General features: G+C 33.9%; 2 protein-coding genes and 1 long non-coding RNA gene across 7 annotated transcripts; all 3 read right to left on the bottom strand.

The window, feature by feature from the left end:
* Positions 1 to 167: 167 nt before the first annotated feature.
* Positions 168 to 14,170, bottom strand: LOC101215828 (probable manganese-transporting ATPase PDR2). Of its 2 annotated transcripts, XM_011650489.2 has the most exons (22): positions 14,012 to 14,170; positions 13,599 to 13,899; positions 12,408 to 12,500; positions 11,571 to 11,773; positions 11,327 to 11,399; positions 11,006 to 11,178; positions 10,747 to 10,918; positions 10,567 to 10,671; positions 10,375 to 10,485; positions 10,185 to 10,271; positions 9,892 to 10,074; positions 8,376 to 8,426; positions 8,158 to 8,283; positions 7,954 to 8,033; positions 5,957 to 6,065; positions 4,422 to 4,550; positions 3,631 to 3,696; positions 3,348 to 3,419; positions 2,192 to 2,343; positions 1,941 to 2,052; positions 1,741 to 1,857; positions 472 to 1,587 (listed from the first exon to the last, which is right to left on the bottom strand). In XM_011650489.2, exons 2-22 carry the CDS (start codon positions 13,845 to 13,847, stop codon positions 472 to 474), a joined length of 3,579 nt encoding a protein of 1,192 aa, XP_011648791.1. In that variant the 5' UTR covers positions 13,848 to 13,899; positions 14,012 to 14,170. The 2 variants fall into 2 exon arrangements, with proteins under 2 accessions (XP_031736789.1, XP_011648791.1); XM_031880929.1 differs by lacking the exon at positions 14,012 to 14,170 and having other exon boundaries at positions 168 to 1,587; positions 13,599 to 13,847.
* Positions 14,171 to 15,363: 1,193 nt separating this feature from the next.
* Positions 15,364 to 16,106, bottom strand: LOC116402221. The gene is made up of 2 exons (XR_004214677.1): positions 15,964 to 16,106; positions 15,364 to 15,645 (listed from the first exon to the last, which is right to left on the bottom strand). It is a non-coding gene; the product is annotated as an uncharacterized LOC116402221 (long non-coding RNA).
* A 2,786-nt stretch (positions 16,107 to 18,892) lies between these two features.
* Positions 18,893 to 24,341, bottom strand: LOC101216070 (vesicle-associated protein 2-2). 4 transcript variants are annotated; one of them, XM_004139157.3, is made up of 10 exons: positions 23,949 to 24,193; positions 23,210 to 23,327; positions 23,061 to 23,131; positions 22,879 to 22,960; positions 22,238 to 22,353; positions 21,957 to 22,172; positions 21,579 to 21,851; positions 21,095 to 21,283; positions 19,941 to 20,018; positions 18,893 to 19,274 (listed from the first exon to the last, which is right to left on the bottom strand). In XM_004139157.3, exons 2-10 carry the CDS (start codon positions 23,256 to 23,258, stop codon positions 19,164 to 19,166), a joined length of 1,185 nt encoding a protein of 394 aa, XP_004139205.1. In that variant the 5' UTR covers positions 23,259 to 23,327; positions 23,949 to 24,193; the 3' UTR covers positions 18,893 to 19,163. The 4 variants fall into 4 exon arrangements, with proteins under 4 accessions (XP_004139205.1, XP_011648790.1, XP_011648789.1 ...); XM_011650488.2 differs by lacking the exon at positions 23,949 to 24,193 and adding an exon at positions 24,208 to 24,341 and having other exon boundaries at positions 21,579 to 22,172; XM_011650487.2 differs by having other exon boundaries at positions 21,579 to 22,172; positions 23,949 to 24,194.
* Positions 24,342 to 24,922: the final 581 nt, after the last annotated feature.

The following is a 24,922-nucleotide window of genomic DNA, read 5'->3' as shown; positions in this document are numbered from 1 at the left end:
AAAATCAACAAATCTTAACTTTACGATACCAAATTATATCATCTTGGTATGTCAACGTCAATAGTTAACATAAATAGCATGTATTTTTTGTCATAGTTGAGATTAGAGATTCAAATCCTCAAATCCTCTCTTCTGCCCAAAATAATAATAAAATAAAGAAATAAATGTAGTATCGAGCTGAGGAACAACGTTTCATTAAATTAGGATAAAGCAACGATGACTAATTGTGTCATTTACATCCCTTGGATTAAAAAAATTGCAACCAATCAATAGTTGTCAATGTAAGATTGCCCATAAATAGCAAGTCTAATCCTAAATTTTATAAGTAATTTTGACAAAATTCCACCACCAACTAAGCCTCAGTGGCAAATATAAATCATCACTTCCTTCTATTCCTACAATACATGGGCTCAATCCCCATTGCTTATCATCAATTGTTGATTCCGCCGCCTTTGACACCCAAAACTTCACTCAGACCTGTTTCTTCTTCTCCAGATTAGCAGCCACCAGTCTTTGTCGCTTCCGCCATGCCGGAATTTTACCTGGGAACATAAACCTCAACAGTCTTTCCCAAGCGTAACAGCACAAGAACATAAGAAAAGCCCAAGCCAGAAGCTTATCCCTCATTCCCGCAGGCAATGGAACAAGTTTCAGCCAGTCATTGAGATCTCTAAACAAATCGGAGGTAATAACGGTGAAAAAACCGACTGCAGCCAAGAGGGCGTATAAGAACGGCTTGTTTTCGGATACACTCTGGTTGAAGGGATGACCCATGTAGTTTACAGCAAAGGTTGCCACCTGAAGCATCATGCTCACCATGTATGAAACCGTGTTAACCAAGTTGGGATGAAAATCTGAGTCAGGCTCTATACATTCATCAGGCATATGCTTTTCAGCTTCTTTCACTGAAGAAATCAAGAAACATAAGTGGATTGCAAATTGGCCCAACAAAGAAAGGAGAACATAAGAGCAAAAGACATGTGGATGGGGGCGTTCAGCTGAGAGTGTTGGAAGGGGCCGCGCATGTGAGATGAAGAGAAAAAAGGCTGCTGTGAATACTCCACTGATAGTGGCTTGAATATCACCTAGCTTTACACCATCCAAATACATAACACTCAGTACGTAGGCAGTAGCGAGGCAGTTGAGACCAAGAATTTTAAACATTTGCAGTGTTGTCACTAGGGTACTTCGACCTTGGCGAATAATGTCAGTAGTAGGGGCAACAGAAGCATGCTTTGCAGTGAATGGTGATGCCATGGATGCATCTCCAAGCTTCACTATAGGGGCAGAGCGCCCATCGCCCTCTTCGTTTAACTCATCCATAAGTTTCTTTAGCTTCTGTCTTTGCATCTCTGCAGGTGTCCGTGCACGGTTGCTAGCTTGCTCAGCAGCAGAATCCAGTTTTGCACTAACTTTGCTTTTTGAAGAACCTTCTCCACTAACAAGTGCTTTTCCTGATGATTCGGATGAAGGCTTAGATTTCTTTGACTTTCCAGGCCGTACAGCCTCATCTTTAGATGCTTCTGAAGAAGAGTTACCACTTTGAGGAGGAGGGACTGCGTTTAGGAGAGCAATTCCTACATGGGCCTGATAAAAAAGTATGTAATGATTGTTATAAAGGGAAGACAATCATCTCAAACTCACGAACTAAATGTTCAAGCATAAAAATTAAAATCTATCTGTTGCTCCACGTAGTATTTGTAAATGCATTAAAAGTCGATAAACATCTTAAGTCAAGACCTGCTTCAAAGCTCCAACATCGTTTGTACCATCCCCACACATTAACGTCATTCTTCCGACTGTTTTGAAAGTGGTCAAAATGAGTTCTTTCTGCTCAGGAGCAACTCTTGCAAAAACCTAATGAAACAGTTCAAATGTATGGCATCAAGTTGGCATCATTGCGAGAAACAATATTTTGACCAGAGAGAAAGCGCAAGCACCTTAACATATGGAATAACATCCAGCACAGTGGAGGTGCGTTGTAGCATCGCAATGCAGTCACCTCCAATACAAAGATCATATGTCTCTGATAAAGTTCCCACCTCTTTCTCACTGAGGAAATATATACAAGGATAAAGAAATCAAGTTAATGCAAACACTAACATATGTAAGGGAAAAAATGTAAATCGGCATAGTTGAGAAGCAAGGGGGAAAAAGTAAAATAAGGACTTCAAATGCTAATAAAATTCACCTGTAGGGAACTGTCTGTGACTCATCTGGGGAAAGCCATTTATATTCCTCAGTTCCCTTCATTGAATTGAGAATTAAAATTTGCTTTGAGGTAATATGAACTTGGCTAGCCACGTGGCACGCTGTTAAAGCTTGGTCACCAGTAATCATGACCTAATACAACAAAAAAAAAAACATGTTTCACAATTTCTACTTGCTTAAAATACAAGGAAATACAAAAAAGAAACAGGACCCAGAACAAAGGTAGTCCGCCCATACTAAAAAATAAATAACTTCAGTCCAAAAGAACAAAATCAAGATCATAATTACATAAAGGCGTAGTGACCAACACCCACAAAAAGAGAGGTAGGTAGCAAATGTGGGAAATAAATTACTGATTAGATTGCCTATAAGACAAAACAAGACCTTCAAGAATGTCTTGATAAATCAACCAAGTTTACCGTTACGTCATACGTGACATATACACAGTCATGGTTAGATCCAGATAGATATTAAAAATTCGTTGACTTACAAATTAGAGTTGAATCTATGTACCATCAGATAAATTAAGACAATTGTACTTGGAATAACTGTCATAAATTACCGTTGGTTGACATTCTGATTCTATTGAGAATAAGACTATATAAGAATTAAGAATTAACCGATTACATCTTTAAAAGTTCATAGTTTTCGGGTGCCCAGAATGTCTTGTTCATCCAGATAGATGCTTAATCCAAAAATTTTGATTTTAAATATCCACAATTCAATTCTGAATTCCAAAGAGTACCACAGTCAGATATTTCACTCGGGAGAAAGAAACAAAAGAATACAAGTCAGTTACACGCAGAACAAATTCACTTCATAATCCCCTGGTACTGATTAATTCATATTATAGCTCATCATCATAAACACATAAAATGCAACATAGAAAGAACACTTTCTTACAAAATTAACAATGAAGCTCTTAAATCTCACTGATATAGTAAACCAATAAGTATATTCTATAAGTCACAATTAAGTGTTGATCCTCTCTCCCCCTATTGCTCTTTGTATAACCCTCATGTACATTGAGCTTTGTCTCTTTATTTATATTTATATTAATAATAGTGAGACTCGTATTCTTTTCAAAAAAAAAAAAGACACAATTAATGAAAATGATTAGGCTGGATAAACTGTACCAAGTCATGGGATGATCCTTTAAGCTCAGATAATATTGTAGCTGAATCTGCTCTAATTGGACAATTGAACACCTGGAATGTAATTGTTGAACATTAAACAATTGAAAATAGATACAAAAAAGGAACAGAAAAGAAGCTTTAATTTCAAGCTGAATATGTCGTAAGAGTAAAAGTTGGGAGAATCAGTTATGGGTGGGGGATAAGTACAAGTGGTTTGGGAATGATAACAAGAGAAAATATAATCAGATACTAAATCTGAAACAAGAGAGAGCAAGTCCCTTACCGCAAAACCAGCAAATGTCAGGTCACTCTCCACCAAGTCTCTATCCAGGCCTCGTGCTTCACTAACCTTCAATATTGGAAAGAAATAGAAACCAGCCAAGTAAATGAAGTATTCATGAAAGGAAGTATTCATGAAATGAAGTATTCATGAAATGAAGTATTCATGAAATGAAGTATTCATGAAATGAAGTATTCATGAAATGAAGTATTCATGAAATGAAGTATTCATGAAATGAAGTTATAGATTTACAAATTCAATTTAAATAGTATATCATTGTTTTCTTCATTTTTTATTAATATGTTTATTTATTATTCAGTTTCAATAGATTTTCAACCTTCTTTCCAAAGCACCTAAGTTACCTATTCTAATATAACTTTAAAAAAATAGCTTTGACCATTTTATTCCATGCATGCACCCACACAATGTGTTCCCTTTCATGTTCAAAGAAGGCACTTAAATCTTTATGAATTCAAGATTTAAAAGTAATTAAGATCAGAGATTTCAAATCACACGTCCAGCATGTCTCCAGTGCATGTCCCCCTGTGGGAAAACAGCTGTGCTAAAAATATTGTCCATGTTTCTGAGACAAAGATGTTGATAACGTCCATGACAATGATGATTATGGAAATCTCAGTTGGAAAGACCAATATAAAACAATGAAATTGTCAACTATGACAATAACAGGGACTACTATAATGGCAATAATGATGACAGTGAAAACAAGCCATCTACAAAATAATGCAGTCCTTTTATGTTTATAAATAGATGTGTGGGACAGAAGAATATCTTACTGTCATGTCTGGAAGTGATTTGTAAGCAAGAGCAAGGACACGGGAACCTTGTCGTGTATATTTCTTATAAGTCTCAACATAAAATGAAGGTACATCAGTGAGCCTCTCCTGGATGGTTTCGGGGGCACCCTGAAATGAAGAGACCAAGTTTATTTAGACTGGAGAGGTTCAAACAATTATTTGCATTGTAAATACACCAACTAGACATGTAACTCCGGCTCCAGAATCTAAATACTTGCAAGCTGCGTGTCTGCTACATCTACATGTGTTCCTACCATGTCCTAACATGTCTCAAATTAAATAACAATAGAATCAATGACTTTATTTTTGCCATTGTGTTCACCAAATTAAATTATTAATGAAAATATATGAGCATATTTGCAAGATACGTGTTCTGTGTAGAACTCCAACACTGTAAACTAGAGTTCTTTTTTGTACACTCTAAAACTAGTGTTCATAATTCATATTTCATAAAAGTTTATAAAACTATGAAACAAAAAATTCATATGATATTCCAGCAAACCCATTTTCAAGATAAATAAACTACTATGCCAAACCTGTTCATTCTAGCCTCTCATTGGACTTTGGCAAGCAAGATTTTTTAAATTTTATCACTCAAGAAAAATAGGAGAGTTTCAATGGTTTAACAAGTGTGGAAGGAGGTTTGGGGACTGAGCATTGCTCTCTTTGAGCATTCTAAGAGTTTGTTAGTCAATTTAATATAAAGCATTCTTATAAGCTATAGCAGTTTTCTTGTAATTTTGCCTTTTATTTTATCTTTTTTTTAATCCATAATTTCATTTAATACAATGAAATGTATCAAAAGGAAGTTAGTCCTTCAAAGTGTTGACGTATAACAAATTAGAAAATATGGATAAGTGGGGTTCCTCTATGCGCCCAGCAGGTTTTATTGCCCATTTTCACACCATGTGTTCCTTAAGAAGCCGGAATGGGTGATGCAAAGGCATAGACTGAAGGCTAACTTGCTAGTCTAGTTATATTGGAGTGCCTTTTGTTTAGTTTTGTGACTTTTGTCTTCCGTTGTCCTTTTCTTGAGCCATTCTTTTTCAAAGCCCTCTATTTACACTTTCATTCAATTCTGTGAAAGTTGGTTTCTTTTAAAATAAATAAATCAACTTTTTTATATGAGTGTCCAAAGAAGCTTACACAAATTTCAATTAATCTCACAAAATATCTTGTTCGAACCTGCGACATTTTGGTGTAAAGAAAACTCATAGGATATTAAATCCTAGGTAGGTGATCACTATGGATGGAATCTACAATAAACACATAAATCTAGCCTCTAATTTAAAATATTGTTGCTCCAATGTATTAGCTGGTTTTTTCCATTTCCTTTCTTTTTCTTTTAGTTACCTGTTGTATATCCTTTCATATTCTTTAGGAAAGTATGGTTTTTCATCCCAAAATGGAGAAAGAGAAAAAAATATATATAATAATCATGAAACAAGGTAAATACTAACTAGAAATAAACAAGTCTAAGACGACAGATAGTCATGCAGAAAAAAATATCAGACCTTCACAAATGCAAAAAATTCCTCTTGAAGGCGCACAACAACTGCCATTCTCTTTAAATATGAAGCAAAGTGGTGCCTCTGAACGATCTGGACAGCGTTACCACTTCCCCTGCAATTAATTAAAAGTAAATTATATGATGAAAGAAAGACAAATGCATAGCCAATGGAGGGTTAAATAATGACTATAATAGCTGAATGTTTCACCCAGTGAAAAATGAAAAGAGCAGTAGCCAATGACAAAACTTAAAGCAGAAACAGAAAATTTTGTTGGATAACACAAAATATACATTGAAGAATGAAGAGGATAACATAAACTGCTCAAGTGACATTGAACGTGAACTCAACGTATGTCTGTTCTGAAAAATAAGGGCACATCGAAAAAGATTGCTCCTAATAGGCCCTTGTGCACAGGCATATAGAGCTACACCCTTTAGGTCAAGCTAGATGAAAAATGAAACCAAAAAGAAACCGGTCTGTACCAAAAACAGCAAAGTCACAACCCCTGAAAAGGTGGTCAAAATCCTCAACCAGCCTCTTGCAGAGAATACAAGACTCTGGTCTCATTCTAACAATCCCAACAACTTTCTCAAAATACAATCCATGGTATTAACTCTTCCATGAAGGACCTGCTATACAAATTACAAAGAATTAAACCTTCTTAAAAATTTTGACCTTCTATAGCAAGGAAAAGATTCAGAAGCTGGACAGGAAAGGCTTCACAAGGCAAAAGAATAGAGCGGCAAGAAAACCTATCAACAATATTGAGACCCAAAAGAAGATGATTCCCACTCCCAAGGCTAAAGCTCCCAATCAAAGATTCAACAATGAGGGCAAAGGGCCAGAGAAAAAGAGAACACCCTTCTAGAGAAGAAGAGAATGGGAGCCATTATAATTCATATGGTCCCTCTTGGATGTACGAATTGATAACATATTCAAGAAAACAAAGAGCAGATAGGTCTATCTCCCATCCACATATCCTCCCAAAAATAAGCATCAATTTCATTCCCCACTAAACACTAAACAAAGGGAGAGAAATATAGAAGCTACCCAAAATATCGTTCCAACCATTTCTGGAAGTGTCTTTCAAAACCCCATTTGGAATCCACTCAAAAGAATTTGGCCCATAATTGCTCCCAAATTACCTTACGCCAAATGGAATTGGCATCACGAGGAAACTTTAGAAAGATAACATCACACAAGCTTCCAAACCAAAAAGCCAGATGGAAATACTTTGGCAGCAAAACCCACAACTGATGAAACATAGCCTTCAAAAATGCTATGTTTAGACCATTTCGCCAATAGACCAAGTATTGTGCCCTAAAGTTGCCCAAGGTTAGCCAAGAAAGCCATCTTCGTGTCACGAGGAAAATGCTAGAACCATTTAGCCAATAAGTATCATGCCCTAAGGTTAAACTAAGCCTAGCCCCCATGGTCGCGGCTTGGACACCATCTCCCACCCAATTAAGAGAAAATTCTTTCCCCTCATGGCCCCATCCACCCCTTCCTCCCATAAGAAGCTTTTCAAGAGCTTCTCCTAAGACTTATTAGCGGTTATAGTGATCTAAACAAAAAGAAAAAAAATAAGTTGGAAATATCAGTCAAAATGAACTGGAGGAGCAACCTCCTTTAGTATTAGCAAGCTTGGATATTAACAGTTGAGGTAGGTGATCACCAAAATTCAATTTATAACCTCAAACCAATTTAAACTTGTATCTTATCTCTTGACCGCTTGACCATGGCACAATGTGCAACTAGTCATGCTGAGGTAATACATATAAACATAAATTTTTTAATTATAACTTTAATCACAGTTGTAAACATAAATTTTTAAAATTATAACTTTAAACATAGTACATAGGAGATATGATTTAAACTAAAACTTCAATCAATTTAAGGTCTCTTTCTACATGACAATTTACATGTATTGATGCATAAGTATACCCACATACATAAATTCATATTTTTGCGGGTCCTTAAAAGAAAGGGGGGAGCATTACTTTCTGGGAACGGCTTTCTCATCAGATTTGTAAATCCAATCGACTCCCTTGAGAGCAGCCTTTTCAAGAGGATCCCCCACCTACAGAAAAGTGAAGACCAAATATAGTGTTCCCGTGTGCAATATTTTGTAAGGAGCATATTCGTGCATACTTTTTCTTTTCATCGATAGATATATCAAGGATTCAAGAATGAAGCTAGCTTACCAACTTGTTGTCCACAAACACCAATGCATGACAAGAAGCCAGAATTTCAACTGTGCGCAAAGACACACTGGTCATGTCAGTTTCCAATTCCTCCTTATCACTCAAACCAACTACTCCTCGAAACTCCTACAGATACCCAGAAAGTGAAGAATAAACATCTGGAATAATATTGCATAATGGACAACAATTTTCGTATTTTGAGTTCAATATGAGCAAACCATGTCATCTGATGTCAATGTTCCAGTTTTATCAAAACAACAAATATCAACCTGCAGGAAAAGAACATACAAAATTTGATTACAAAACACAAACAGAAAGGTATCAACTTGCCGTTCCAACAAAAAAGAACAAGAATGGGTTTACACAACACAGATTAATGTATTACAGCTCTAAAAAGGCAATACATCAAACAAAGCAAAACCAAACTCAACAGATATCAGAGAACAACAAAAGTAATATTAAAAATACAACGAAAATTACAAGCATCCCAAATGGTTGGAGTACAATTAGAAAAAACACAAACTTGTTGAAAAAGGAAGTGCTAAACACCAACTTTAAAATGGAAGAAAAATAGTAACATTGAAATTGTATTACAATATAAAGAAAGAAAATATTGCTATATCCAAGCGCTTCAAGGGGCCACAACTTTCCCAAAATTAAACTCCAAATTTCTGTCTTCTTTCATCCCACTTACCCACTCCCCATTTATAATAACCCTTTCCTAACCAACTCCCTTAACAGATGTCTAACGACAAACATGTGCAGCTAGTATCTTAATAACTCTCCTAACATTTCCCTACTAATAGTCCTAATAGACAGACACTCTCCTAACATTCCTCAACTAATATTCCTACTAGAAAGCAGAGGGAGAATCTTTGCAACTCAGTTATGAGTTACCAACCATTGTGGTTCCAATATATCCTTACTCACAAATAAGAGCTTATTAATCAATTTTACAAAGCATTTATATCCATGTGTCACACTAGCACAAGCTTGCACACACCTCAACAATTCTCATGAGACAACTGTCTAACTTTACTAAAATTTGTTGTTAAGGAAACTCACATATAAGTTGAATTCTTTTGAATACTTTTGTGACCTTTTATAGTTTAAAGTTTCTAATTAGAGTAACCAACTTAAACATTTTTGTGACCACACCGTTTTCTTTGTCAGCCTAGATTGTGGTTTGGGGGAAAGAAGTGGTCACCGTAGCTCCTCCTCCAACAATCTATAGTCTCACCTCTCTTCCAACAAATTATTATCAGCTGGTCCCACCACTCATCCATGCCAATGTCATTGACCAACTTCTTTTGCAGTCAATATTGTTTTACAAGAAATTTAAAAGAAACAAGAAACACGAGTAGCAACCACAAAATTTTGGACATCATGCATGCACTTCAATGACTCTTCTTAGTATACGGCTTCCACTCTCTTTTGTATTTATCTTATTTGCCACCCAATTTTGTAATTATCTTTTCATTAGTGAAGGTTTTGGTTTCTTATCAAATTAGGATGTCTCACAAGTCCCAACTAAAGCTTTATAATTTTGTGATGCCATGAAAATTGAAGAAAGTTTTCTTACCAGTTAATGCATCAAAGGTAAAAAATGAATAGAAATATCATGCATGTAATCTGAGTAATCAATAAATATTTTTTAATAAAGAAAGGAGTTTTAAGGGTAATTAATTGCGAAAGGAGTGCTGAAAATTCACAAAACACGCAGAGGTAAACTACCTTCCCAGCAAACGGTATTCGGAAAGGCTCTGTACAAAATATTCCACGACGTGCTAGAGCAATTAACGATGTATTAACTGCTATTGACAGTTCCATTGGTAGTTCAGGAGGAATAACAGAAGTGATTATAAGTGAGCAACTGAGGAAAAGCTTGTACTTGCTTCTCGTGGGATCTTCCAACCCCTGCATCAAATAAACAGCAGCTATAACTGCAAATACTTGCTTCCCGTGGGATCTTCACCCTATATCATTGAGATCTAAAACTCAGACCACAGAAAAGTATGTCACTTTACCTTTACAAGTACATAACCAGCAGCTATAACTGCAAATACAACTAAGAACATAATAAATAGGCCACTTTCCCAACTGTTAGCTGTAACCTACAATTGGAGCAAAAGGTATATACAAACACATTATCGGATCTAGGACAAGGAGTATAAATTTCATCAGAGTTGCAAACCCAAATATTGTCAAATTAGTTACCCTCTCTGTAGAAAACAAAATTGTGCGCATTAGTTTCCCTTGACTTGTTTCAAATCCAGTTCGCAAAACAACTGCTAGGCAGCCACCATCAGGGGTTCTAAGAGGAAAGGTCTGTCTCCACCCAAATAATAAAAAATGAGAATATTCACAAGGTCAAAACTAAAGCCACCAGATTCCTTTCAACAAATCTACCTTATCCGGAGTATGCTGTAGTATTTTGGTCCCACCAAATAACACATGACTTTTGTCTCTCTTAGCTGATAACTTCTCATCAATTCCTCTCCCAGTTATTGAAACCTGGGAAGGTAAGCTCTAGTTAAATAAATAAATTATTATTATTATAAAAATAAATAAATGGATAAGGTGGAGCACCTTCCATTGTGGTGTAGACTCCCCAGTAAGAATGGCTTCATTAGCAATAGCACTTCCAGCCAAGATTAGCATATCAGCAGGTACAGATTTATCATCACCACTCTGACCAGAATCACGCCCTATGGAGACAACATCTCCTGGCAAAAGCTCAGTTCCAGGTAGCTTAACCCACCTACATAACACCCCATCACAGTTACATGTCAAGAACCAGAGTGGCCAAGAAAAAGGAAAAGTAGCCCAAGTAGTAGAAATGACATACTTTCCACAACGATGCACCATTAAGGTCTGAGTATCCACTCTGACACGTCTCAACTCACTTAAGGTCTTTAACCGACTTTTTGCCATTGTTGACTCAAACATGAACAGCATAAACAGCGTAAACAGGCTGTAATACCAATACTCATCCAAACACCATAGTCCCACACAAAAAACCTGGGGGAAAGGAAGAAAAGTTACAACCGTGTGACAAACAACAAATGCCTCTCAAAATATATCAGGTGCTGGGGGTTGGGGGAGAGGGAAAGAGAAGGGAGAAAAACTTTAAAGTAAACACGAAATCCCTTGATAAAATAGAGTCAACCTGAAACACAAAAAATGGTTCCATACACTGCTCCTTCATTAATTTCTGAAATGTAGGTTGTGGATACTCGAATCTGTAAAACCAAAAACATTTGAAAAAGAAAAGGAGCATTAAACAAACAATTAAAAATTATCTTTGATATCCCATGTCACCCCATTCAAGCATGGGGCAGCCAATTGTAAAACATCCACGTTCAACACATGCACAAAGTAATAGTAATAAAAATGAACACAAGAAAACCCACATATTGCGCCCCCATTTTTCAACAGCAGCTACAACTTTAGGCTCAGAGCCGTAGCCAGTATTCTTTAGATAATAACCAAACGTTTCTTTTGTTGGGTATGGAAGCTTGCAGAAATTCTCCTTTTCCTTTGAATAAATAAATCGTTGTTTTCTGAAATCAAAGTAGATCTCCTCGAGATCAACTGCAGATGTAGAACCCGCCAGCTGCAAAGCAGAGAAAATTTAGTCAACAGAACAGATACTATACTACTGAATAAACAATGTCAGAATCAGGATGCACGGAAGACTGTATGCCAAATGAAATAATTTTTCACTTTCCCGGAAAATCCAATTATTATTTCTTAGTGAAAGAATACAAAATCCAATAAAATTGGAACAAGAAACAATACAAAGAAGATTACCATGGCCCTTGTGCAGTAATAACATGCACAAACCAATAAATAAGGAAATTCCAAACAAAGGAACAAAAAAAAAAAGCTAGTGAACTGCAAGAATTACCCAGGGGACAAGTGTCCTGGACTAAAACCTATTCCAGCTAAAATTCATCATTCTTAAAGTTCTGTGTTAATGTGGAAGTAGAACTTATTCTACCTTCAGCCAAACCAAATCACACAAAAGAGAATAAGAATGGAAATAATTTGCAACAGCCAGAAACTACATTTGTACTAATGAAGAGAAAAATAGTCCCCATACGTCCATAATAAACAACAAGAACACAATCTGAAACGGTTGCTAGCTAGATAGAACAAAATTTGTAATCTTATTTGGATTGTATATTCTTTACCGCTGAAAACTGCAATTTCCCTTGAAATGCATACATAAATGTTAAATCACTTACAAGCTTACGAAAATGAAGCGAAACAATTTCTTTTGAGCCCGAAAATTTCGCTGGAACTATCTTGCATGTATCAGCAAAGTAAATATCATTAACCTGCATGTCAAAAGAGCACCATACGAAGACATAAGATAACTTAGTATAGACTTCATAGCAATTCAATTTTAAGCCATAATCACGACCAGAATATTAGAAGTGTAGTTGAAAATTTAACGAATTTAAATTATCAAAAAAAGGTATGAGAAAAGAGATCACTTTTGAGCTTTAAAAATAGAAAACCGGTAAACAAAAAAGTTATCACAGGGTAACTAAATTCACTTAGCCCTCTCCATTCAGATTCTCATTTAATGAGCCATTGCTAACCCTCATGAAACTAAAATACAAAACCATCATACATCCAAAACAAAAAAAAAGCTACAACAGGGTAACTAAATTCAAAAGAACTTAAAGAACCAAAAGAGTTCAAAATTAAACTTAAAGAAAGGACAACAAACTGATTCCGACTAACGAATTACATCAATAAAGCCGTTACTAGGACAGTTTGAATGGGAAAATTTCTAAATAAGTTAAATTCTTGATCTGAAAGCTCTACCAGGAACGTGTTAATACAGCCTATAGATTTCTAAGCTATATTATTAACTACATGTAAACATGTTGCGTTATCTGCTTGAGAATTAGTAAGGATCCAGGTAAAAAGATATAATTTGTTGATTGCTTAATAAGTCTCCCTTCCAGTGTTCCAAACCTTCACGATGACCAGCCCATCATGGGTAATAACTCACAATGGTAACAAGTCCCAGGCAAAGAAAAATGTAAAGATTCCATGCACTAATGCTGAAAATGCAATCAATTGGGAACTACGGATAGAAACATATGAAACAATATTCAATGGGAAAAGTACTCAATCAGTGAAAAGGGATTCCGATTTCCATCCAAGCAAGAATTGGCAAATCTAATTCAATCAGAGGAAATGGGTACTTTGCACGCTACTTCTCAGAGTCTAACTTTTGAACATACGCCCTCAAAGCCAGCAGAAATATATAGAGAGTGATATTTTACAGCTATGCTGCATATATGCAGTTAGACATACTGCAGGCAACGATGTGACAAGACTACATCTCAAATGTAATGGCAATACATAAGCATCATCAAATGCAAGTACAAAATTAACGAAGGAAAAGAAAAGAATAACACCTGACTGTACTGAACAAAACATTTGAAATCAACAGACCAAGCAGTGAATAGCAAGACCAGAACATGAAGAGCCGCAAGTCCACCTAAAACAATAAAAGCATCTCCGAAGTCTATACTGGGAACAACAACGGCAAGCCAGGCGGCATAAAGAATGGCAAATGGCCACAGATCGAATCGCCATGCCCAGTGTTTCTTCCTCAACAAATCAACTCTCTCGACCACCTTCCCGCCCACATGGAATCTCAGCATCTTTTCCTCAACTCTGCTGCACGCAATTCAAAGATTCGCAAACGTGGACCATCTGGGGGTAATCAATAAATGAGTGTAAATCGATCAGGTCGAGAGCATGAAGGAGAGAAGAAAGTAAAATGAAGAATTGAATTGAAACGGAAAAGTAATGAATCGGCATATACCAGAGAGATCGGCGCCGGCGAGGAAGCGATTGAATCAGCAGAACGGGTCTGGGTTTTTGTTTGAGAGAGATGAAGAGATGGTTTTGGATTTTCTTTACGGACCCGTCTTTAACCCACCCGTTTTCACTAAACGGGCAATGCTTCTTTTTTTCTCTTTTCCTTTTTCTTTTTTCTCTTTTTCTTTTTCCTTTTTATTCTTTTTTAGTTCGCTTTTTTATTGTTATTAAAAATCTAAATTAAAATATCAAACGTAAGGAGGAGAGTTCTTTCTTTTCTTTTTTTTCTTTTTTTTCTTTTTTCTAGGAAGTAAGAAGGGAAGTTTTAAACATTGAATGAATTTACTTTGTAATTTTGTCAAATGGTATTTTAAAAGTTAGATTAACGTTACAATTTTAATGGATTTTTGCTTTTAAGTATGGTTAAAAAAATGTGTTATACTTATATTGGGTATGTAATTAATTATAAACATGCACGTATTATGAATCTCATCCACGGTATGAAAGTTAATAAAAATGATAGTAATCATAATGCATATATGCATATAGTTCCCCTCATAAAAATTATAGTTTTGAATTTCTCAACTCTCAAATTAATTACATGCAAGTTGTGAAATTGGTAAGATTTTAAAGAAACCAACTTTCTAATTTTTTTTAGACATATAAAATTTCGTAAAGTTATTCAATGATTAATTTATTCGTCGGTCGAGCTAGCATATGTTTAAGCAAACCTTAGGTTGTTGAACTTAATTCGAAATTTACATTGTGTTTTTTGAAAAATAAATAATGGATGGAACGGTGAAAGACTAAATTATGGTAAGAATTACAACACTTAATTAAGTTTAAGGTCAAAATTTATGGAATTGAAGGAAAATTATAAGTAAATTAGGTATAACAGTTTACCTTCTAGCTCGTATGAAAATATATATATAACACTATGTAAAAGTCTATTGATGATATTGATAGAGTCATATCAATAAAATATTTTTATCACGAATAGCAATATCTATTAATAATAAAATTATATCGATGATAGACTCACATATTCTATTACTAATAGATTTTGTTAACAAATTTTGCTATATTAGAATTTATCACCAACACTCTACACGAATATGTGATTTTATTTTTCTTTTTGTATGTCGGTTAAAATGTGAAGAAACAAACGAAGAAGAAATCGGTAACAAGGAAAAAAGTAAAACAAAAATAAAAACAATGCACGTAAGTTGGGTTTAAACATTCACGAATATAAAAAAAATACATGAAAAATAGGTGAAGGTACAATTTTTAAAATTGCTTATTTTTCAAATTATACATAAAAATATATTCCAATCATCACCACTTCTCTTCAAACACTTGTAAAGCAGATGAGCATCACGTTACATTTATATCCAAAATTTGAGTTACATACTTAAAAAGCAGCAAACTTCTGGTGCCCAAAATCAAATGTGCATCTTATTGACCACATACACATCTATCTACATAACTAATTACTTTTCTTTACATAATATATGTTTTCTGCATTCCTCATCTCCCCAACCTCCATCTACACCTTACAGTACTTCCATACAGCTAAACAAAGGAGGAAAACCGGCCTGGTTGCTCACCCTGCACCCCTCCTACTCAGTTACGTTCCATCTGCGAAAATAGCAAGACGAATGACCGAGTCATAAAATGAAATAAAAGTGAGAGAAACCATGAATGCAACTATTGAGAACATTGTTGAAATTCAAAGGGAGCCACCAAGTACACTTCAGAATGAATTTCTAACAGCATAAGCAATAGAACTGATAACAACATTTACTTTAAAGAATACACAAAAGTAAACAGAAGTGGTTTTTCTTGAATGGCTCCACTAAAAGCCACCCCTACCCTTTATTTATTTCACTTATTGGGACAGGAGGGATCTAGCAGGGAAATCCTTCTATATATATATATAAGAAAGTTTTTGGTTACCACTACGTCTCTTGGTGGAGGGTTAATGATAACTTCCTTTGATGGTTTGAGAATGAATGATTCAACAGTTGATGGTATGCAAATGCATGATTCAACAATCAACTCCTCCTCCATTAATGAATTTTGATAGTTCCTTTCTTTGATCAGATATGTTTGATTTAAATAATCCTTCAATATTAGCCTTTACTTTTATAGCTTTTATTCATTAAAGAGAGGGGAGAATAATATTGAGGGAATTTCACAAACTCACTTTACCCATTGTATTAAAGTCACCTTGTGTTTATCTACCAAAACTTAAGAAAATTGTAAAAAAAAATAACCGAAAGAATTAGGATTGATGATTTGGAAAATTTTGAATACATGCTAAAACAAACTAACAAATTTACAAAATATAGCAAAATCTTTAATATTCTATCTATGCCTATCAATGTTTATCATTAATAAAATATTAAATTTTGCTATATTTTGTCAATTTTATTGTTGTTGACCATCTTCGTTGAAGGTATTTGGAATGTCATTATTTAAAAAAGAAAAAAGAAGAATACTCTTTTTATGGCATATTTGTTAAGAATAATAACCAAAAAAAAAGTTATAATGTAGGAAAATTAGGACCATTTTTGTCTTTTAAAAACCTTCATTATTAATTTCTTTTTCTTTTAGAAAGCTATTAATTTTCCAATGTATTTGCTCCCCTTTCAATTAAATGCAACAAAAAGATCATCTATAGATCTTAATGCAACAAAAAGATCATCTATCAATTTTGAATTTTGAAGTCTCAATATATAATCATTAGATAATGTGTTAGATTAATTTTGAAGAGTTTAATTTTTAAAATAAATTGAAATGTATTTGATATTTGTTTAAAACAACTTTCTAGAAAAAGTTATCCAACCTTTTCAATTTTTAAATTTGAAGAAACCTAAATTCAAAACCTTAATCTTTCAACTTATGTTTCATTTTATTGGTTCGGAACTTTACTACGTCAAAGATGAAAATAATTGAAGAAAGTGAGAAATTATGGATAAACTCAAAGTTTTAGGTGCTATTTCTTTTATAAACCACGCACACCCACACGCGTGTAGAAGCAATAATTTATAGTACAATTGAAATATCAAAAAAAATATTTTTTAAGATACATTTTATTTAAACACTTTCGTTAAAACGAGTTTGAAATTTAAATACATGTTTAGTTAGATTTTTTTATAAGTGCTTATATATACATAATTTTGGTTGGTTTGTCATATACTTAAAATTGTTTTTATTTAATTTAAATGACCATAAAAGACTATTAAGTATCATGAATTAATTTTGAAGAAAAATATATTTTTTGATTCTTTTTATAAAGAAATATATTTTGAAATTAATCATAGGGAAGCTATTAATTTTGTTAGAAACTTGATTTTCTTATAAAGAAATGTATTTTGAAATTAATAGTACGTTATCTCAAAACTATTGACTGTTTAGAAATTTGATTTTTTTTGTGTTAATTTTTCTATCTCAAATTAATTTTTAATTTTTAGTAAAAATTGATATCAAATTAATTTGATGAATTTTATCTACCCACGAGATTAAATTGTTATACAAAGAATAATTTGTTACCTACCAAATTTTACGAACTAAATTGATACAAAATTAAATATACATGGATTAGATTGTTACAAAACAAAGTTGAAAACTAAATTGTTATTTTTTTTTTAAAGTTTGGGATCAAAAATATTTTTTTAACCGATTTTGCTTTCTAAAAAGACTAGAAATAGAAATTCACACAACACATCAAATTGACAAATTCCACGGATCAAATTGAACAATAACTAAATTCATGACACAATGAAGAACAATAATTAGGCACTGAAACAGTAGACAGGGAGAAGAAATAAATTGAAGTCCATGTGAGAATGAATAGTAACAGTTCAATGATATTGATTCAACATTCAATTCTTCTATAAATGCATTTTGAACATCTTTCTTTGATGTTCCTTTTTGAGTATTTAGTGCGTGAATGCTCCCAATGATCCATGAGGCTCTTCCAGATTGAAACGAAGAAAATATAATTTTAGAAAAATAATAATGAAGATTTTAAAAGACAAAATGATCATTTTCTACTATAAAATCCTTGTTATTATTGCAAAATGTTTAAAACAACCCCTTATCCCTATTTTTTTTTCCCCAAAACTTCCCTTCTTTTTCAATGGACCTGAAAAAATATAAATATTTTATAGTGTGTGTGTATGTTTACTTACAACTTTATTCCAAGACTTTCTAATTTTATTGTATAGTGCTTTTTAATCTTGTTTATAGACCCTGGTCATGGTTACTTTGTAAACTTAAACTATTATTTTTTTTTCTTTCTTTAAATTAATCAAATTTTAGAATAAAAAAATAAAAAATAGATAAGTAAAACAAAAAGGAAATATTATATTATTTATAAACAAAATATTTCAGAATATTAAAACTATCTACAAAATATAACCAAATTAATTCATCAAACTTCCTATAATTTATTTAAATTTATTTTTACCATATTCTGTAACTATTCATAACAATTCCTCCTTATAAACTCATTTTAAAAGACCAAGAAATATAAAATAAAATGATAACAAAATAGAGCCTTTTTAAAAGTATAAATTTAAGGACCAACTTTAGAATAGATATTTATAAATAATTATTTAATTGTATTCTACTACTAGTAATAATAACTATAGCTTCTTACAAGTCCCCACAAAATTTTCTTGTTTTAAAATCCCTCTACCTAATAACATCAATTCAAAAGATACTCCAAATCATATTCATAGAAGACCAAAAATGCTCATATTAGAACACAACTGAACAAGTATGACTTTCCAATACAAAAAAAAAAAAAGTTCAAAATTTCGGTTAGAATCAGCACATAGACTAACTCAGAAACAAATCACAAAAAGAAAAAGGGAAAAGAGAGAAAAGAAGACCAATATGAAACCCAACATTTGGTCAACCATCACAACTCATCTTCAAACATTGGTAAAAGCAGATGAGCATCGTGTTAGATTTATACCCAAAATCTGAATTGCATACTAAGAGCAGCAAACTTCCAGTGCCCAAAATCAAAATGTGCATCTTATTGACAACACACCGCACTAGCTACTGATCTATCTACATAAGTAAAATATTTTTCTTTACATATTTTCTGCAATCCTCATCTCATCTCCTCCCCACCTTACACTTCAATGGTGCAAAACGAATCCGAACACAATGCAAATTAACGCCACCATACAGATAAACAAAGGAGGAAAACCGACTTGATTGCTCGCCCTGCCCCTCCTACTCAGTTCCAGCTGAGAAAATAGTAAGATAAAACACCGAGTCACGAGAAGTAATGATAGAAGAAATGGAAGTGAGAGAAACCATGAATGCAGCTATTGAGAAACCAGCTGAAATCCAATAGTATACAAAATCCGGAAGCACAAGTACAGTTAAGAATGAATTTCTGAGAGCAGAGTGTCCAAAAAGATCAAAACAAGTGAACTAAATAACAATATTACTTTTGGGATGGCTCCACTAAAGCTACCCCTGCACTATTTTTTCTTGATGGGACAACAGACATTTAGGCACTCTATTCCTTCTACTTTGCATTAGTATTAGTACACCTCAAACTAAATTGTAAGGAGGTGGTGCTGGGGCGCTGAGTTAATCTGTTATAGTTAGAGCCCCGTGGGCCATAATATCCCATTCCACCAACTAAAACTGAGAGGCCCGTACACCCTGAGAGGACTTCAACCACTCCAAAGTGAGACAGTAACGATTTCAAATTTTCAAGCGAGAAGTTTCAACCTAGTACCTTGAATACATCTCCAATCCTTACGGCTGGGGAAAAAGGTACCTAATCTCCCTAATATTAGGGTCCCTTGAGGTGGCAAGGCTTGAATATCAAATGGACATCATAAGACTCTAACATGGAAGAAGAACATCCACTAACAGAAAAATAAGGTCCAGGAAGTTACCAATTTCTCCTTCAAGATTTTCACTTCTTGAGCACTTAATCTCCTCGCTTCAGACAGCATTGAAATGGTACCTTGAGCCTATTAAATGATGTGGCAAAAAAACATATTAACAATTGTGTTGGTCAATAAAAAGTACAATAATACGGCAAATGAAAAATGAATATTAGTGAAGTAGTTTCTTTCCTTTCCATCAACATTTCATTTCTTGGGTACTGAGATGATTATGATTAAAGGAAGCCCTCGCCTAATTCTTCATCTAATTAAGGAAAAACATTGCAAACTTCGAAGGGAAAAGGAAAAAAAACAGATGATAACCGGCAACTGAGACCAAGTTTAAACAAATTTTAAGAATCAACCTGTATCACAAAACCAAGCTTATCTAGATGCAGTGAAAAATCAAAATCAACCACAAAAGTTGCATTACTGAACATCCAAATGAATTAGCAAATGAACCAAGTTTAACAAATTTCAGGGAGTGCAATTTGCAACAGGGTAAAATGAATCTCATCAGGAAATTGTTTTAACAAACAGAGTGCAAACTTTCAAACGGCATATAAGATTCTTGATCATTTTCGGGACAAGGCTTGATTTTTTGGCTTCTTTATGAAGATTTCTTTCTAATGGTTTCAGAACTAATTCTTTTGGGAGTGATTTTCTTAATATTCTACAAAGATTTTTAGGGAGAACTCGTCGCCCTCCCCTCCCCTCCCCTCTCCTCCCCTCCCTTCTATAGGTGTAATGTCATTTTCTCTCCACATAATATTAATTTCTATTCATTCGGCCATCTACAAAATTTCAAGCCCAAAAGTGGGTAAGAGTGTTTAAGTGTTTGTATAATAAAATTTACCATAACCCACTAGTTTAAGCTTTAGGGTCAAATGATGATTTAACAAGCTCTCTTTTTCTGAATAAATTTCAGTTTTTTATCTAAAAGTTGTTTGACATAGGTCACTGGTTCTTTCTACAAATCAACTGTTATGGTAAGTTCATAGATAAATTGAATACGCATGCGCATCAACAAAATTAAAAATCAATCACAGTCCTATTTCTTAATTGAATTAGGTGAGGATCAACAATCTCAATGATCAGATTTTCAATAATAGCTTAAAGGCAGCACAAGAACGAGAAAAGCACAAAAGGCAATAAAAAATCACCTCTCCAAGCTTTAATTCAATTTCATGTAGCTTCGATTTCATCTCATCAATGTCCTTAACTAACTGTAGCTGTTCAGCTTTTTTCAGTTTCAAAGGTTCCAATTCTGTGCCTTGCTTTATCTCAGCAGTCTTTTGTAATCTTGACATGCTATTGTTTAGCTCTAGGGATTCATCCGCATCCTCAGGAAACTGATGCACAAGAGAAAAACTTCAATGTTCTAGAAGCCGATGCACAGGAAACTGAAAATCTCAAATTGAACAATGCCTAAATCATGACACGATCTACAGTTTCCTACTACAATTTTTTTTTTTCTCTCTAGAAAAGAAACACTTTCTACTGGGAAAAACAAGGAAAAGATAAGGCACCCTCCCTAGGAAATGTGGAAGAGGTTACTATAAAGAGACCTCTGGCTCCAAAAATTTCTTAGAACAACAAAAATTAGTCAGTATATCATCAAATTTGATAAGGAAAGTTTTTTCTTACTTTTGTGTCTGGTACTGGATTCTCCAGATGTGAACTTCCGTAGGCTCCCCACTTCAGTGCACCATTTTGAACTTTTTTTGTTGGTGATTCAACACTCAACTCCTCTTCCTTTAATGCTCGATTTTGATCTCTCGGTTTTAATGCTTCACGAGGTAGCTCTTCCTTTGATGTTTCATTTGGATCCTTCAGTCTTGAAAACTCATGAGGCAGAACCTCCTCCCTGAATGCTCCATTTTGATCAGATGGCTTTAAAGCTTCAATGGTCCGCTCCCCCTTCAATGCAACAAAATCATCTTTGAATCTTGAAGCCTCATGGGTCATGCCCTCATTTGATAGTCCATTTTGATATCTTAGGATTGGAACCACGGAGGGAAGTACCTCATCTGATGCACCATTTTGATCTTTCAGCTTTGGGGTTTCATTGGTGTCCATCCCATCACTTAATGGTCCACTATCTTCATTCAATTTCATAACGTCATCCATTCTAGCGTCCAATGCTCCATCAGAAGGCGAGAGTATTGGGGAATTCAGCGGACTAATGAGCGCCACTTTGAGCTTATCCTCTTCAATATATTTGCCTCCATCTTTTGAAAACTGGAAAGAAATGTAAACAGTTCAAAACCCAAGGCATGAAAGCTGAATGTATCCAAAAAACTTACCATACTTGCAGTGATGTCCTCTTCTGTTATCCCTGAAGGAACGATTGTGCTTTGAATTAAAAACTTGTCTTTACATAACATATCAGGTGGGGCAGCCCGTTGAGCTTGCATTATAACTACGTCAGAATCATAGAAGAAATTAGCTTCTAAAAAGAGGAGGAAAAGCAACAATACACAGCCAACTTCCAGGTTTAGGTTTTCTTTTTAGGAAAAACAAGAACAAAAGCAAAGAAAAAAAAAGGACGCAAGTATTACAGTAAGACAGTTGCACAGTCTTCCTAAAAGAAACTGTAAGGGAGAAATAGTTGTTAAATGCAGGATTGAATCATGACATGATATTAGACATTCTTAGTTTTTATTCCTCAAAACACTAAAGTGATATGTTCTCAAATTTCCCTTTTAAAACTTTCCAGATAGTCCTCATAATTTTGATTCAACTAAAGAAAGACATTGAGCCGATCAGATACTGTACATGTCAAGTACTAGATGGAAGAATCAACTTCATTGAAACGTCAATCATCATGGTAGTAACTTCGTTAAAATATCTAGAAACACTCTCTTTTTTGTTTCTGGGGGACCGGGAATCAAATGTCCCAGGTGGCCAAATATGTTAGATTAGAAGAAAATTATAAAGAATGTACCTGAAAATTCACATGTTGATTTTGGCAAAATTATCCCAACATTTGGTCGAACACAATATTTCTTAGGAGACGTAGTTTTAACCTGCCAAACATAATAATAACATTGCACACATGACATGAAAAATCATATGAATTATCAAAGAAACAAGAGATGAACAAAAAGAAAAGAAGGTTGTTCATACTTTAAAGGCAACATGATGATGGGTATTATTGGATAGTTGAACTGTGCACGTACTTTGTTTCCTCAATTCAACTGAAAGTAGCAAGGTACTTTACATCAATTCTTTTTCAAAAAGCAAGCAATGACTAGTATTACTAGTAATGCACTTACATAAGAATTGTAATTCCTTAGGCTGGATATGCAAGAGTTTCGTACTCATGTCTCTTCCTCACAATACACCAAATTCAAAATTAATACTTCTGCATCCAAAGCCTGGGAAACAATTACTCTGCACACAGAAACGTTATTTTCTTATAATCGGGAAAAACAAATTAAATTTGATTTAGAAGAAAATTCAAAAAATAAAAAATAAAAAGAAAGAAAAAAAGAAACATAGAATAATCCCAAGTATTTCATCATATAATTACAGATCATAGAAGCTAAAAACCACGTGTTTCCAATCCACCCTGTTCCTGGCTAAAATAAAATAATAATAATATCCCATTTCCCCAACTTTCCAAGGAAAAAAAAAACTGGGTTGAGAAAGTCAAACCAAACCCACTAAGATCAAAATCAAAGACGCACCGCTGGGCTTATTCCAAAACAGATCGTTCAAAGTTACAAACCAAACACTACTCGAACCATAAATCATTAGTCAACGAACAGAGTCACTCCAAACACTAATCCGATTACAAACTCCAACCCATTTCCAAACTCAACAAATCAAACACAAATCGAGAGGCAAAAAAGAAACTCCAATATTCAAGAAACCAGCAGAAATTCAGGAAAAAACACAGACTGCGTTCTTAACAAGATACCATGAATTTCAAACAACAAAAATAGCCAAACAATAAGATTCTTCCACGCAGAATATAAAACAAGAAGCGGAAAAAGAATCCAAAAGACTCACCAGTTACGCGGGAACGAAGATAGAAAGAGAAAGATAAACTGAAATGGAATAAATAAAAGAGAATGGAATGCAGAAATTGAAAGAGAGTCCAAAGATTTTGGTGGAATTTACAATTCCATATGAAGGGGGAGAGAGAGAGAGAAACCCTGGAAAATTCTAGAGAGAGGAAGGTGAGAATGAATGATCTAGTTGGTGGAATGGAGGATTAAACTGAGTGAAAGCAAAGTAGAGAGAGAGAGAGAGGTAGTGTTAGTTGTACCAGCAGTGGTGTGATCTTAGCTTTGAGCCGGTGCGGCAGAATCCAATTCCCGTTTGAACTTTCTTCCCTTTCTCTTTTCTTTTCAAATAATTTAACAAAATTGGCTCCAATTTCGAGGCTTTTTCTTTTTTCTTTTTTTATTATTTTGGGTGGAATTCTATGGAATTTTCTCCATTTAGTATTTTATTACCTTTTTACTTAAACTATACCCTTTTGTCCTTTTTATTTATTTGTTTTTTTTTTAATTACACTACGTAACTTTACAAGGGATTTCAACAACGGAATTTTCGAATTAAGGGAGGATCATCAATGATTTTTTTAAAAAAATTGACCGGAATCCATCAATGATGATGAGTAAAGATTGGTAGAATAATTTCAACCTTTATAAATATTCTTTTAAAATTATTGATTTGAAACTTTTCTCCTCTCGTTTTCTAATTAACAGACTTTGGTTTAATAAGTCGGTTAGATTTTTCGTCTATCATACTCATAAATAAGATCACTGTAATACATAATATAGAAAAATATACATTTATTTTTGTTAAACACGACTTTTTACCCTATTTATAAATCAAAATAAGTTAAGCTTTTATAAGCTTACAGTATCATTTTTAAATTAAAAAATATATAAATAAGATAAATAGTAGTTTTTCATTTTTCTCCTTTTATTTTGTTTTATTTAACTCACTTGTAAATAATTATGTAATAATTGTTC

This window comes from Cucumis sativus, chromosome 2 (assembly GCF_000004075.3).
Source record: "Cucumis sativus cultivar 9930 chromosome 2, Cucumber_9930_V3, whole genome shotgun sequence".
NCBI lineage: Eukaryota > Viridiplantae > Streptophyta > Magnoliopsida > Cucurbitales > Cucurbitaceae > Cucumis > Cucumis sativus.
This window is presented reverse-complemented; position numbering and strand designations above follow the sequence as displayed.

Bases quoted from the DNA above. Each gene is read 5' to 3' on its own strand.
- LOC101216070 (XM_011650488.2), bottom strand. From the start codon at position 23,258: ATGAGTACGAAACTCTTGCATATCCAGCCTAAGGAATTACAATTCTTA. The intron at 22,173-22,237 runs GTAAGTTTTTTG...ATTTCTTTCCAG, and splicing joins AGGACATCACTGCAAGTATG to TTTTCAAAAGATGGAGGCAA. The intron at 21,284-21,578 runs GTAAGAAAAAAC...CTTGTGCATCAG, and splicing joins ATCCAGTACCAGACACAAAA to TTTCCTGAGGATGCGGATGA.
- LOC101215828 (XM_011650489.2), bottom strand. From the start codon at position 13,847: ATGCTGAGATTCCATGTGGGCGGGAAGGTGGTCGAGAGAGTTGATTTG. The intron at 10,486-10,566 runs GTAGATTTGTTG...GGGTGGAGACAG, and splicing joins TACAGCATACTCCGGATAAG to ACCTTTCCTCTTAGAACCCC. The intron at 2,344-3,347 runs GTACAGTTTATC...TTGTTGTATTAG, and splicing joins AAGGATCATCCCATGACTTG to GTCATGATTACTGGTGACCA.